A 14,668-nucleotide genomic window follows, 5' to 3' on the forward strand; every position below is an offset into this window, starting at 1 on the left:
CAACTCTCACTCAGTCACTGTCGCTATCACCTGAGGAGTTCTCCCCCTGCCGGCCAACTCGAGTACTACATGGCTACCCTGTGTGGTGGAAACAAGCAACCCTCAAAACCAAGTGATCTCACACTCAATCTGGGAATCACCCTCAACAGTACCGGTCATTTAAATTCTGTTGGTTGAAGCACTAGTGAGTACGTTACCGCCCACTATTATAACTTTCTTAGATCTTCCTTTTTCACACCTCAGTGACCCTGAGTTTTTACTGTTTCTTAATCAGTATCAATGTTCCCACAATGATGTTGCTAGTGTCATTCCCATAGATGTGCTAGATCGTTTGTGTTACACCCCCTTTCCCCATGGTGTCGACACAATACTCCCTCATATCGATCCTGATGCCTTTCTACAAAATTCCCTGGGTTACACCAACCCCAACTGTAATTATTACTTTCCTGACTCTCCCGAGTTTAGTTCTAGTCTTGTACTACCTTATTCCTTCTCCTTGACTAGCCATAACAACAGCAGTATTCCCCTTCAGATACCCTTTTAGATCAGTGTATATTTTCTATTGCCCACAATTTTGATGTACTTGGGTTCTGTGAGACCAAACCCACTAACGATATTGAACATTTGTTTAATACGTCGAAACAGTGGTGGTGTCGCCCTATATGTTGATATCAAGTATAACACTTCTGTAAGAGATGATTTAAAGGCTCAGGAGGAGTATATAGAGAGTGTTTTCACTGAATTACTTAACGACACACGAAATATCCTAGTAGGAGTAATCTACAGAAGACCCCACACTCATGTAAGAAATTTTCTTGATAAATTTTCGGAGCTCATCTCTATCATAAATTCAGAGAGGAAATTTTGCAACATTACAGGATATTTCAACCCTGTTCTATTAAAATTAGACCTTCTTGCTACCTGTCATTCTAAGCTCTTCTTCAACACTATAACCAAACCCACTAGAGCAACTGCCACCTCTGCCACTGTGATAGATCATATCTGGACTAACAACACTCCTAACAATCTTGCAAGTGAAATTATTTATATCAATATCTCAGATCACTTCCCAGTTTTTGCCATGTATAAAACAGCCATAAGACCTGAAATGTCTAGTAGAGTCTCAATAATATACTGAGACTATTGCACCGACAACATGCTCCTTTTTGAAAACAACCCTAACGTGAACAGCTGCAACTTCTTTTGCATCTTCAATGCTGCTTTGATAAATGCTTCCCGCTCGAGATTAAGTCAGTGAAAACTGTATCCATTTCCAAACCCTACATCACAAGCGAAATTAAGATAATGATAAAAGAAAAACTCAAACTCCAAAGGAAATTTACAAAAAGACACATTACTTTCGGTGATGCTTACCGAAGTATCAGAAATAGAGTAACTCAAGCAGTTAGAAATGTCAGACGTAGCTATTATACAAATAAACTCCAATCAGCATCAGGCGACGGTAATAAAACCTGGAATGTCATAAATTCTATTCAGAACAGGACCACTCAGCCTTTGGCCCCACACTCAGCTTTCATGATAAATCATTCAGTTGTAACGGAACCCTCCCTTATTGCCAACCACTTCAATGTATATTTTATTCATGTTGGCACAAACCTTGAAGAGAGCATCCGTGATCACCATAAGGAATTTTGAGCCTACCTGCAAAACAGACAGCAAAATGAGCTGTTCTTATCCCCTGTCACAGTAGATGAATTGCTGGCCATCATAAAAATGTCCAAAGATGCAGCAGCAGGCGAAGACAATTTACCAATGAGCAACATTAAGAAAGTAGCCCACTTATTACTACCTGTTCTCCTACACATTTGTAACTCCTCCTTCAATTTGCGAACAAATTGAAAATTGCTAACGTTCACTCAGCATATAAAAAATCTGGGAATAAGGGTGTCTTCAAAAATTACCGCCCCATAGACCTCTCTGAAGTCTTCGATACTGTCGACCATACCATCCTCCTTTCAAAGCTTGAACATTACGGCATTAGGGGCCTGTCCCACAATTGGTTTACGTCATATCTGTCAACGGATGCAGTATGTCTGCTATAATAATCACCAATCTGACTCCTCGCTAACATTGTATGGCTACCCCAAGGTTCCATTCTCGGTCCAGTACTGTTTTTGTTGTACATAAAAAAATCATAGTCCACGCCAGCACACTCATAAAATACATCTTATTTGCAGACGATAGTAATCTCTATGCCAGCAACTCAGACCTCCATTCTTTGATGAGACCTAGGAACACTGAATTGACCCACTACACGATCTTTCACAGAAGGAAAAACTTACCCCCAGATTTGGACCCCTTGTACCTTGGTAATACAGTCCTCAAACGTGAACCAAATACTAAATTCCTCGGAGTTATTGTTGGTGAGAAACTTAACTGGAGAAACCACATACAAGCCATTCACAATAAAGTTAATAAACAGTGCAGCAGTGGCGGCTCGTCGGTACGCACTGTGGAACTGCAGCACCCCCTATTTCACCCTCTATATATATATATGTATTATATAATATAATATATCATACTGTATATGTTTATTTATTTATACTTGTACAAAATATTTAAAACTATTATCAATAATCCTTAAACCTAATGTCAATGGACATCCTCTAATTCCGAGAAAACAACAAAAATCTCTGTATGTGTAACTGTCTTACTCGACAGTTCCAAAAGCGGGAGTTTGCTTTGTCGCACGCATGCGCGCATGTCCTGGAGGCAACAGAGGGCGAGCACTGTGTCTCACGCAGTGCCGATCTGGTTATAGTGTGGGAGGTAGTGTTTACGCATCATCCTGTGTGGTGCTTACGCGCCGTCTGCTATATCAAGAGTATTTGAATGTGATAAATTGTAGATGATGTGATATCATACTGTTTGATATCACATCATCTACAATTTATCACATTCAAATACTCTTGATATAGCAGATGGCGCGTAAGCACCACACAAGGATGAAGCGTATGATTCATACTCATAGAGACTACATTTTGTATTCATTGTTTTTTCCAGAAACTTTATTGTGTAGAAGAATTTGAATTAATTAAACATGGCCTCCTTGTTTTCCCAAGAAACAAATTATGTGACAGTGAATGAACTTCAACAACTTAAATTTTCACAGTTGTCTCTTCATGAGAAAGTTGCTATTATGACAAGAGGCCTTCCATCACCTGATATTCAAATATCTCAGCCAGGAATAAGCAACAGTAAGAGGTATATTCGTAGCTTTCATTCAGAATGGTACTAAAGGAGAAGTTGGCTCTGTGGTTGTGAAGTAAAAAATACATTATTTTGTTTTCCGTGTGTGTTGTTTGGAATTGGAAGTGATGTAACTTGGACAAAAGACGGCTTTAGAAATATAAACAAAATGAAAGAAAAACTGAAAAACATGAAAAGTCAAAGAATCATATTGAAAGCGTGGTTTCACTATCACTTTTAGGAAGCGTAAATATTAAAGAAAAACTTAGTGAAGCCTATAGACTTTCGATCAATGAGCATAACAGGAAGGTTACCAAGAACCGTGAAATTTTATCCAAGATAATAGACTGCATTACATTTTGTGGAAACTTTGAAATTCCTTTACGTGGACATGATGAAAAAGATGATTCAGTAAATCCAGGTGTATTTAGGGGATTAATAAATTTTGCATCTAAATTAGACTCAGATTTAAAATACCATTTAGAAACAAGTACAGTCTTCACAGGTGTTTCTAAGACTATTCAGAATGAGATACTTGACTGCCTGCTGCAGATATACCATGATGAGATAAAGAAAGAGATTAAAGAAGCTTCATTTGTAGCTGTCATGGCTGATGACACAACAGATGTTTCAGAACACACTCAAATGGTAATTGTTCTACGGTACGTGCTGAATGAAGAAATATTTGAGCTTTTTTGGGGATTCTTTATTCCAGAAAATCAAACCGCAGATGGCATTTCAAAATGTATTCTAGAGCAGTTAGATATAATCCTTCAAGGAAATAGACAAAAACTGATAGCTCAGACATTTGAAGGTGCAGATGTCACTGTTATGCGCACCAACTGAATCTGATAATGAGAAATGCAGCAAGTATTAATCGGAACTCAAGAATATTTTCCTCTAACGTTTTGGCTATACCAACATTTTTCTCAAGATCACCACAACGTGTATCCATTCTCAATAAGCATATAAACGTCAGCATTCCGCGCCCATCCTCTACAAGGTGGAACTTTAACATATGGACCGTGAACAAAGTTCATGAAAATTTGCAACCTTTAAAAAGCTTCCTTGCTGAAATCCAGTCGACGGTAAATGGAGATCGAACCATTTCAGAAGCAACAGGAATTTTGCACTACCTGAAAAATTCATGTTCTGGTTGGAGCTTTTTCATCAGATCATGCCTCATGTTGAAGTAATTTACAACCAAATGCAGTCTCGAGAAATTGATGTATTTAAAGTACATGAATATATAAAAAATTTCAAAACTGCTATTTTAGAAATAAGAAACTCGAAGTACTGTGAGAATCCTTCAAAGACGCTCATGGCTGAAGCAAAGGAAGTATGTGACTGCATATGTGTTGATATAGTGGAGAGATATTCTTTCACTAAACAATTAGTAGCTGCTAAATTATTCCACAAGAAAAGCTTCACTAGTTTTAAGAATAAACTGCCTGCAGAAGAGATAGGATTGACCACTGAAGCATATCCCATGATTGACAAAGAAAAATTTGAAACTGAATTTAGAGTATTCTACAGTAGGTCCGATATGCATGAATATTGCAGGTTAATTAACCTGCAGAAATTTATCTTGGAAAATAATTTAGATGGTGTTCTTAGTGAGATTACGAAACTGATAAAAGTCCTCTTGACAATTCCTATGACTTCATCCGAGCCTGAACGCTGCTTTTCAACATTAAAAAGAATAAAAACTTTTCTGAGGAGCACTATGAATCAGGAAAGGCTAAATGCACTTGCAATGATTTCAACGGAGAAAAAATTCTTTAACAGTCACCCAAACATCAATGAGAAAGTTGTTGACCTTTTCGCTCAAAAGAAAGCAAGAAGAATGGATTTTATTTTTAAATAAATTTGGATCAAGCTAGACTGGAGTAATTATCTGTTAATGTTAAATGGTTTTTTTTTACCATTGTGTCTTACACAATATCAAAACAATTCTTAAAAATGTTTTGAAGCAGCACCCCGACGAATTAGAGTCACGAGCCGCCACTACAGTGCAGTATCATGTATCACACTCGACAGTCACTCACTCTCACATCAATGAAAGAAATTTATCATGATCTTGTTTACCAACACCTGATACACTGTTACACACTATGGGGGTGGCTCTTCAAAAACACAATCCCTGGTTACTGCACAAAAGACAGTTGTACGGACAATGACCTACTTGAAAAAAAAAACCAGATCACACAAACGAAAAATTTGAAAAATTGAAAATGTTAAAATTCGCAGATATTAAGTCCTACTGCTGTGTCCTCTTTGTTTACAAATTTATCAATCTCTTGATTGACAATAACTTTTTCCAGAGATACAACTTAAAGCACCCAGAGCTACTAAGACCACCCCCCATGCGCTCCTCGTAGTCCCAGACCTCCATAAAATATCATGGTGTGAAGGTGTGGAACAACTTACCCCCCACCCATCCCAGCAAAGACTACGCTCCCTTCCTTTAAATCATCTCTTAAATAATATCTATTGTCTAAGTATTGCTATTTCTTGTAATACCTACTATATATACCTGCTCTTATTGTGCCATCAAAACCGTTTTATTGAAATTATCATGTACCATTGCAATAAATATATTTGCCAACTAGACATAATCCTGACAGCTCTGTCCTCTTTTTCAACCTTAATAATGTACAGCCCATGTTTCACTTCCTCCCCATTATATTTATGTTTTTTCATTTCCATTGTAAATTATGTATATATTTATAATAAAAATAAAAATGAAATCAATAAATATTGAAGTGATAACCGTGGTAACATTTGGAGATGTTCTTATTATCACCATGCTATTGTACTATTCAAGATGTTACTAAATGTTACATAATACTTCCTTGAGATTAATGTATAGTATATATCAGGTGCCTACAGGAGAGCTCAGGCTCTCAACTGGTTCAGCCATGTTAATATTATTATTATCCACTCTGTATCTGTGTTTTTTCTGGCTGAATAAACTGTTTCAATTCAATTCAATCCATTAAAATTCTTAAGCAATAATTCACTTTCCATGAGGCAATATTGACATCCCACAACACCCAGCCAGGAGTGATGGGACCCCAAGCAGTTATTTTCGTGTAGTAAACAGCTAAGTTCCTAACACCAAAGTAGCTTGATGGTACTTATTTACCATTGGCTTGAAAACATCCCAAATTTGGGAGAGAGCACTCACAGCTGTGTTTATCCTTGGCCGTCTTCTGTTGATCACACACACATATCCTTTTATGTATCACGAGGCATACTTTGTCACCACCATCATGTTGTACCACTTGTGTTGGGAACTAGGTAGTCAGCTCGTTCAAGGAATGAATTATGGTTTATGTTTATTCTTTTTCGTCTTGCATGTGTTATGTTATATTATGTTTGTTTGTAATATGTATTGTTGTAAATTATATAGTATATTGTTGTATTGTAAATAATATGTTATTTGTGTCAATGTTTACATCCTTGGAGTGATTAATAAACAGCCTGACAACTCTGTGAGGTTAGTTGGTAGGTCTACCAGTAGCTGTCACCCATTCTCTACCTTGGCTTGCTGACGAGCTGTTCTGACCGGCTCTGCGTTGCGCTGTGTACGCGTATCCGGTGTCTCTGAGGGTTTTGTGTTTGTGCTACTGAGTGGTCATCACACAACTAAGTTTAATTTGTGTATATGGATTAGGATTATAATTATAATGTACAGTGTGATAGTTAACACTTAGTCCATGTGCTAATTGTAAGATTAGAATCTTGTCTTTTTGTCCCTGGTGTTGTTTCTCAGTTATGGTTAATGTACTTTCACTTTCACCTTTCTGTGTTTTTAGTGTAAATATGTTTAATACTTAAAAAAATATAGCAGTTTCTAGTGTATTGTGTATATTCCCGTTCCCCGTTTATCTTCCCCTGTGTTTTCATTTTGTGGAGCATTTTAATAACCCCGACAAGTATGTCCCACAACACACTGTAGCCATGCATATGGCCACTTGTAGATAGTTGTAGACTCTATAAGAACAAAGATATCTTGTTATAGATATTTAGAGCAGGAACTAGGTATTGGCTTTCAGTTCAATGTATGTGCATGGTTCATACATTGTTCTAATTACTAAGAAAAAAAGAAAAGAAAAGTACTAGGTAATACATTTGTCGTCGATTATCAATAAGACTTTGTGCTGTATCGGATAGCAAACAATGAATATTGTCAGAAAGTAAAGCCTTATGTCAATATATTGATAAATAAGATGAACTCTGGCATCGGCCCTCTCCATGAAGATAAGCCCATACAACTCGCATGGCCTTCAACATAGAAGTGGTCTTGCATACAACATGCGGGATTTTTAGCTTGAAAAAACGCACTCATAAGCATCATAGGATATGTAACAAAGGAAAACGATACCCTATGTCTTGATGGTACAAGTAAGTACTACTTGCATCATCAAGACATACAATATTGGAGAAACCCTTGGATTTTTAGTTCACCAATATAACACCTCGTAGAAACCTTCAAATCTGCCGCATAGAGACAGAACACACCGTAGAAGCGCACTGACCTGCAGCATAGAGACAGAACACACCGTAGAAGTCGCCGATTCCGAGAGCGCGCAATTCAGTTTTGTCGACAGTTCGACTAGACCTCTGACACTCCGTGGCGTTAAACATTCTCTGAAGCGCCAGCCGATCTAGTATGCCAGATTCCTTTAGTCTGATGATGCTGGAGTGAGATAGAATAAATAAGCTCGTTTAGTTACAACATGGGCAAATGGAAGTAAAACAAACAGTATAAACAACAATTGAAAACAGTTCTTATTATGGCACCTAAGAGAAGTGGGACATTTACATTGTGGACTTTATGCATGGGATGGAATGACGAGATGTCATACTATGGTTACATAAGATGCAGCAACAAAAACTCACACGTTATCCACTTTTGCCTTGAGAGCCGAGCCCTTGGGGAAGCCCAGACTGAGGCTGGTTGGACCCAGGAAACCGCGAGACATTGAGTACAGGTTACATTCTCCTTTCTGAAACAACATGAAGGAAGAAATTTAATAAATAATCCCGATTTATCCACGAATTTTATCTCATAATTCCCATGAAAGTAAAATTTAACTACTATAACATATTTTCCTCTTAATAGAATCTTCGGTGCCGTTAAATTATGAAATGAATCTAATGGTTTTATCAGTTTACGAATTCATGACTGAATGTAATAGTTTCTCAAATTATAGGTGATGTTTGCAGAGAAAGACGAAAAGTTTTTGATATTCGAGTAATGTCTACCCTTAAGTATGTGCTGGCTAACATATGTGAATGTTTCTACTTAGTAGAAAACCCTACTCATAGCAAGTACAGTATATCAACACATAATATAAGAACAAAACATGGTATTAACATAACATTATAACGTTGCATAAGAACATAGCATCGTATTAAATTACATTAACACATAGCATGAGAACATAACATGGTAATAACAATACATCAACATGTAATTTGAGAACATAATATGATATTAACATTACATTAATACAAAACAAAAGAACATTATGTATTAACGTTACACCAACACATAATTTAAGAACATAACATGGTATTAACATTACATTAACTCATAACATAAGAACATAACTTGATATTAACATTACATTAACTCACCAGCAGAAACGCCGCCCTCCGGGCGGCTCTTTCGCTAGGCCGCGGCAGGACGCCACCCTCCGGGAGGCTCCACATTGTCTCACTGTAGTGCATTAGGGTAGACCACATTTTTGGTTTTGCCATTAGGAGCAAGTATGTACAGAATTTTGCCAGTTCCCACTCTGGAGCATCCAACATAGAACTGTCCATGAGAAAAGCAAGGAAACACTAGGTTTAGGCCAACCATCTTTAGGGACTGTCCCTGGCTTTTCTAGATGGTCATGGCAAAGCTCAATTTAACCGGGAACTGAAGTCGCTTGAACTCAAATGGCAGGTCAGTGGTGATGAGAGATATCCTTGGTATAAACACGTCCTCTCCTTTAGCTTTTCCTGTAAGTATTGTAGCTTCCAGTGCATGTGGCATCATGTTCTTCACCACCAGTCATGTGCCATTGCAGAACCTTGGTGGTTCAAGATTTCTGAAGAGCATTATAGGAGTTCCAATCTTAAGAGTGAGGTGGTGAGGAAGCATTCCAGCGGGCTCCAAAAAATTAAGGAATTCTACAGGGTACTGGACTGCTTGGTCCTGGTCGATTACTGTATCAACAGACTTGAATGAATGTTTCAATGCCTGGAAGCTGTCTGAGTAGAGTCATGATGATTTCAGTCACTGTTTCATTCTTTGGTGCCAGAATTGCGCGTTCACGCAGCCACTTGTGATCCTTGTAGTGGTGGATAATGTTTGCGTAGACCATGTTAGTGAGCTCAGTTGAGGACTTTACAACATTTCCACATCCTTGAAGAATGATTATTTGTCCTTCTGAATCAACAGGGAAAGTTCCATTCCCAATCTGTAGTAGAAGGTTTGCAAACCGTCCAGCATCCTGATCTCCTTGTAGATGTACTCTCATGTTTGTGGATAGGGTGAGTGTATGAACACTATTCCAAGGGTATGATGCCTTGAGGCACGCATTCAGTTCATCAGCTGGAGTGCTTCGAGGTATGCCATGTACGGTCTGGCGAAAGTCTGCAGCAATGACCATTGTAATGGCACCCATGAGCTGGTCATTTTCTCGTATGTCTTTCAAGGTCCTGTCCAATGCTTCAAACGCTAACTTGTGAGACATAGTGCATTCATCCCAGACTATGAGGCTGCATTTTACTAAGAGTTTTTCTTTTGCCGATCCTCTTTTGATGTTGCACACTGGATTCTCATTATGAGCGAGGTTGAGAGGCAGTTTAAAAGTTGAGTGTGCAGTACGTCCTCCTTCTAGTAGTGTTGCGGCAATGCCTGAGGATGCCACAGCAAGAGCAATTTACCCCTGATGACGTACTTTGGCCAACAAAAGGTTGATCAGGAATGTTTTTCCTGTCCCGCCAGGTGCATCGAGAAAGATCATACCTTTCTGCTCCGCTTGTATCGCTTGCAAGATCTGTTCATAAACATTTGCTTGATCAGGCACCAGATTAGGCTCATTTTTTTCAACAAAATTCACCAGAACTTCAACTGAGTAGTGTGTCTCTCTGAGCAACTCCCTGTTTGCAGCTTCATGGTTTTTCTCGGTTTTTCTGCATTGATCCATCACTTTATCTTGCAGCATGATCAGAGCCGTGTTGAACATGTCATCGATAAACTCAATCTCTTGACCAGGATGTTCTCTTCTTGCTTGATGATGCAGATCCTCTGAAAGATTTCCTGGTTGTTTTCCCAGAGCTTGCTTGGGTTGAAAAGTCCACATATAGCAATCATGATGGCAAACAGATTCCTCATTCTCATTGGCGAATGAGTTGCTGCTACCTCTTCTAATGTGTCATTTCAGTGACCATCATCTTCCAGTAAGCCAAGGAGATTGCACGCTTCCTAATAGGTTCTGCAAACCTGTCCATTCACTGTCTTGAATGCTGCATATGATGTTGGGCCACGGATGTGGTGCAAAAGTAGTCTCAAACAGTAGCATTCAAAGTTGTTGGGGTGAACCGTGTAGACACGTCCCAAAGCATTGCCTGACTTTATCCCTGGATATCCTTCAACATCGGAGCCTTGAGCTCTTCTCGGGAACTTTTTCATTGAAACCTGCCATATGTAGAACTTGGGTACGTCAACATACAGGAGGATTTGAGCAAACTCATCTTCCCGAGAAAGCCTGAAGAATGCAGTGAGGGTCGTATCAGCAAGATTTGCCATTTGATTTTGGAGGGACTCTTCTGTGAAGTATACTTTTTGTCCATTTCTCAGGCGAACAGCCAGATGAACTACTGGTGGACATCGTTCGTGTATGGGAAAACTAAAAATTCTCCATCGGGCTTCATTGCTGCAGATATTACGGCCCTGCTGAAACTGTGTCACCGCACCATGATTTCCATCCTTTTACAATGCAAAGATAGCTTGGTCAGAGTCTTTGTTGACGTATTTGCAGACATACTTGATGGACTTGACTGAATTGAAGAACTCCACATTGATGTGCGCATTGAATGCTTTGCTCAAAAGAGGATTGTAGGGGACCACCCATTTGTTGTCTACTGTTATTTCCCTGTCTGTTCCAGGTCGCAACACTGCTGTAAAACCTCCATCGCCTGGCGCTCTTCTCCTGTACTAAGGATAGCCATCTTCTCCGCTCTGAGTATCCTTTATCAGGTCTTTTGGGAAGTTTTTGGTGCCTTGTCCATCTTTCATGCATGGAGAGTCTGTTGAATGGTCCACATGGCCCATGAATCATTTGCTTCTAGATGATCTCATAGAGATCTGTTTCTTCTTCTGGACCAGGAAACTCTGCTCGTATGCAGTTGTCAATCATTTTCGGTCGAAGTTTTTCTTTCAGCCAGATCAAGACATGGGCATGTGGTAGACCTCGTTTCTGCCACTCAATGGAGTACATGTAGTACCGTGTAGGGCCAAAGATTGATGCTTTTGTAAGCAATTCCATGAGTTTATTCTGTTGCGAGTTGGGGATTTAGAATATAGTTTAAAGTCTACCCAGATCCCAACAGGCAACAAAAATAAAAAAAACAAAGACAATCGGACTATAAAAGGGTACACAAAGGATGCGAGTTTTTGTGGTGTATAATAAAGTACCATAAATTCCTTAACAAAATATTCAGCTTTCTATAATTTACCCTTAACCATACTTAACCTAAACATACGCAACATTGGCTTAACAGTATATACATATTTACACAACATACAACAATCTGAAGCAAGGTGGAGGCGGGGAGGCAATATAAGATTACAAAATACTCAAGTGCAGTGCTGAGATGGCTGACGAGTAAGGCTGAGTATTGAAGAAGATGGTAGGTAGTCACTGTGCCGTAGGTTTCCAGGATAGGTGATCCTAGTGTGGTCACTTCCCAGAGTGAACTGAACTCTCCTCGATCCGGAGCTGATGAGGAAGACTTGGAGGAGGTGACGCAACAACCAGGATATAGAGAAGGGAAACCAGGAGTGGTGACTAAGACTAGTCATACTCGGTTTTCGTCCCTAGATGGCGTTGCTCGTGGTGCTGGGTAGGTAGATCATGAAAATAGATGGCGTGGTCCGTAACACACCCCCCCCCTCCAAAGACCTCCGTAGCGCGGGCGCGAAGGTGGTGATCACCTGGTGCATCTGGAGAGTAGCTGCTGCATTTCCACTGGAGCTCGGGATAAGGAGTCCGCAATCAGGTTGTCCACGCCCTTTATGTGCCCGACTTGTAGATTATAGGGCTGGGTGAGGAGAACCCAGCGGAGGATTCGCTGGTTGGAGGTCTTGTTGGTTTGGATGAACGTGAGCGGGTTATGGTCTGTGAAGACTAGGGTTGTTTGTGGGCAAGATTGGAGGTAACATTCAAACTTCTTTATTGCCAACACCAGAGCCAGGGCCACCTTCTCTATGGTAGAGTAGTTGGTCTGATGTTTTTTCAACTTGGCGGAGTAGTCTGCCACATGGTGAAGGACATCAGTGGTTGGGTCGGGTTGTAGGAGCACAGCCCCCACTCCGACACCACTAGCGTCGATTTGCAGATGGAAGGGCAAGGTGTAGTCAGGGGGGTGGACTACAGGCTTGGAGGCAAGGAAGGCTTTGAGGCGGTGGAAAGACTGGTTGCACCTCTGGTTCCAGATGTAAGGGACCGCAGAACTGGTAAGGTCTGTGAGGGGTCTGGCCACGCTGGAGAAGTTACTGCAGAACCGACGGTAGTAGGCGCACATCCCCAGGAAGCGCATGAGTTCCTTCCTCGTCCTTGGAGTGGGGAAGGACAAGATGGCTTTCACGTTTGCGCCCTTGGGTCTCACCATACCATGCCCAACGATATGTCCCAGGTAAGTCACTGAGGCCCGGCCAAAAGCAGATTTAGCCAGGTTTATGGTGAATCCAGTCTCTTGCAGTCGTGCGAACAGTATCTCCAAACGCACCAGATGTTCGTCCCAGCTGTCCGACACCACCACCAGGTCATCCAGGTAGGCGAACCTCCCATCTAGGTCCTGAATCAGGTAATTGATTGTCCTCTGGAATGTGGCCGGAGCATTATAAAAGCCAAACGCCATAACCAAATATTGAAAAAAACCAAATGGAGTTATAAATGCTGAGATTATTTTTTTTACGTTATCATAGTCATCAGTCTGGTCTAAACAGTTATAAACTCTATGAGCCTTACCATATAATTTAGGAACTAACACTGACACCCACTGGTCCTTAGACCACTCATTCTTCCCGGCTATTTTCTCAAAAGTCCTAAATGACCCGTCCATATCAGATTCATCAAACTCGGGAACAAGGGAAGAAGCATTAGCAGGGTTAAAAGCAGCTAGACTCTCTTTTAATGCCACTTCTTTTGATTTAAACTCCGATGTTAAGGTGACTTCTTTCTCTTTCACCTGTAGTTCTTTCAGTCTAACCTCCTGCTCCAACTTGGCCTGTTCCAACCTTCCCTCATGCTCCAACTTTTGCTCCAACTTGGCCTGTTCCAACCTTTCCTCATGCTCCAACTTGGCCTGTTCCAATTCATGCTCCAACTGGAGTTCTTTCATTTTGATTTGGAACTCGAACATAGCTCGTTCTAGTTCTAAGGCGTCTATTCTTTGTGTTTTTTCTTGAGGGCTAGCCAGACCTGAGGCAACTTCTGAGTGAGGAGGGGTGGTGGATAGTGGTTGAAGTTTCTTGGACATGGGCGTTAATCGGTCAACAGCGGATTCTTTTAAAACTTCTTGTTGAACCAACATTTCAATTACCTGATTTTTTAACATTTCCTTAGTCAGTTGCTGTGAATATGGGATATTGTAATAGTTGGCTATTTCTTTCCATTCTTTCCTCAGGATATTAACACGTAATTTAGCTACGGAAGGATTTTCAATAAAATCCTGGAGATCAAAACCTGAGGTGGCCATTGTTAAGAAAAACTAGATAAATTGACTAATGGTCAAAAAGATAAGATAAGTGGATTAACCTAGAAAATATCACGGCAGTGGATAACCAGAAAGTCCCGGAAACTACCCAAGTTATACCTAGGGAAATTACACTTATGAATATTGTTCTTCTGATAAGATCCTTAAATAAGGATAAGAGACTTGAAAAGAGACTTGAAACAGGAAGGGCGTATTACGGCATTAATATAAAGATCCGGATAAACAACCCTTTGATACTTGAATTATTGACCCCGAATGGGATAATGAGAAGAACAATAATTGAGACTTTATAATTATTGGGTCCTGGTAGAGCGGGGCGTCCCAAGATATCACTTCACCCTAAACTAGTGACTATGGAACAGCCTACTCTGGAGCGAGGGTACGGCATTAAACAGATCCGGATTCTTCCCTACACTCGATAAGACTTACTACACGACTGCCACTTGTAATAACA

General features: G+C 40.1%; 1 protein-coding gene across 1 annotated transcript in view; it reads right to left on the minus strand.

Moving 5' to 3' along the window:
• Positions 1-4,221: 4,221 nt before the first annotated feature.
• Positions 4,222-14,668, minus strand: part of LOC121874514 (glutamate receptor 4-like) — a 151,691-nt gene continuing 141,244 nt past the window's right edge. Inside the window, exons 9-11 of the mRNA XM_042378667.1 lie at positions 8,119-8,225; positions 7,755-7,915; positions 4,222-4,346 (exon numbers count right to left, since the gene is read on the minus strand). Of these exons, the coding sequence (XP_042234601.1) occupies positions 4,222-4,346; positions 7,755-7,915; positions 8,119-8,225 (393 nt within the window). The remainder of the gene's footprint in view (positions 4,347-7,754; positions 7,916-8,118; positions 8,226-14,668) is intronic.

This window comes from Homarus americanus, unplaced genomic scaffold (genome assembly GCF_018991925.1).
Source record: "Homarus americanus isolate GMGI-L3 unplaced genomic scaffold, GMGI_Hamer_2.0 scaffold50216, whole genome shotgun sequence".
Classification (NCBI taxonomy): domain Eukaryota; kingdom Metazoa; phylum Arthropoda; class Malacostraca; order Decapoda; family Nephropidae; genus Homarus; species Homarus americanus.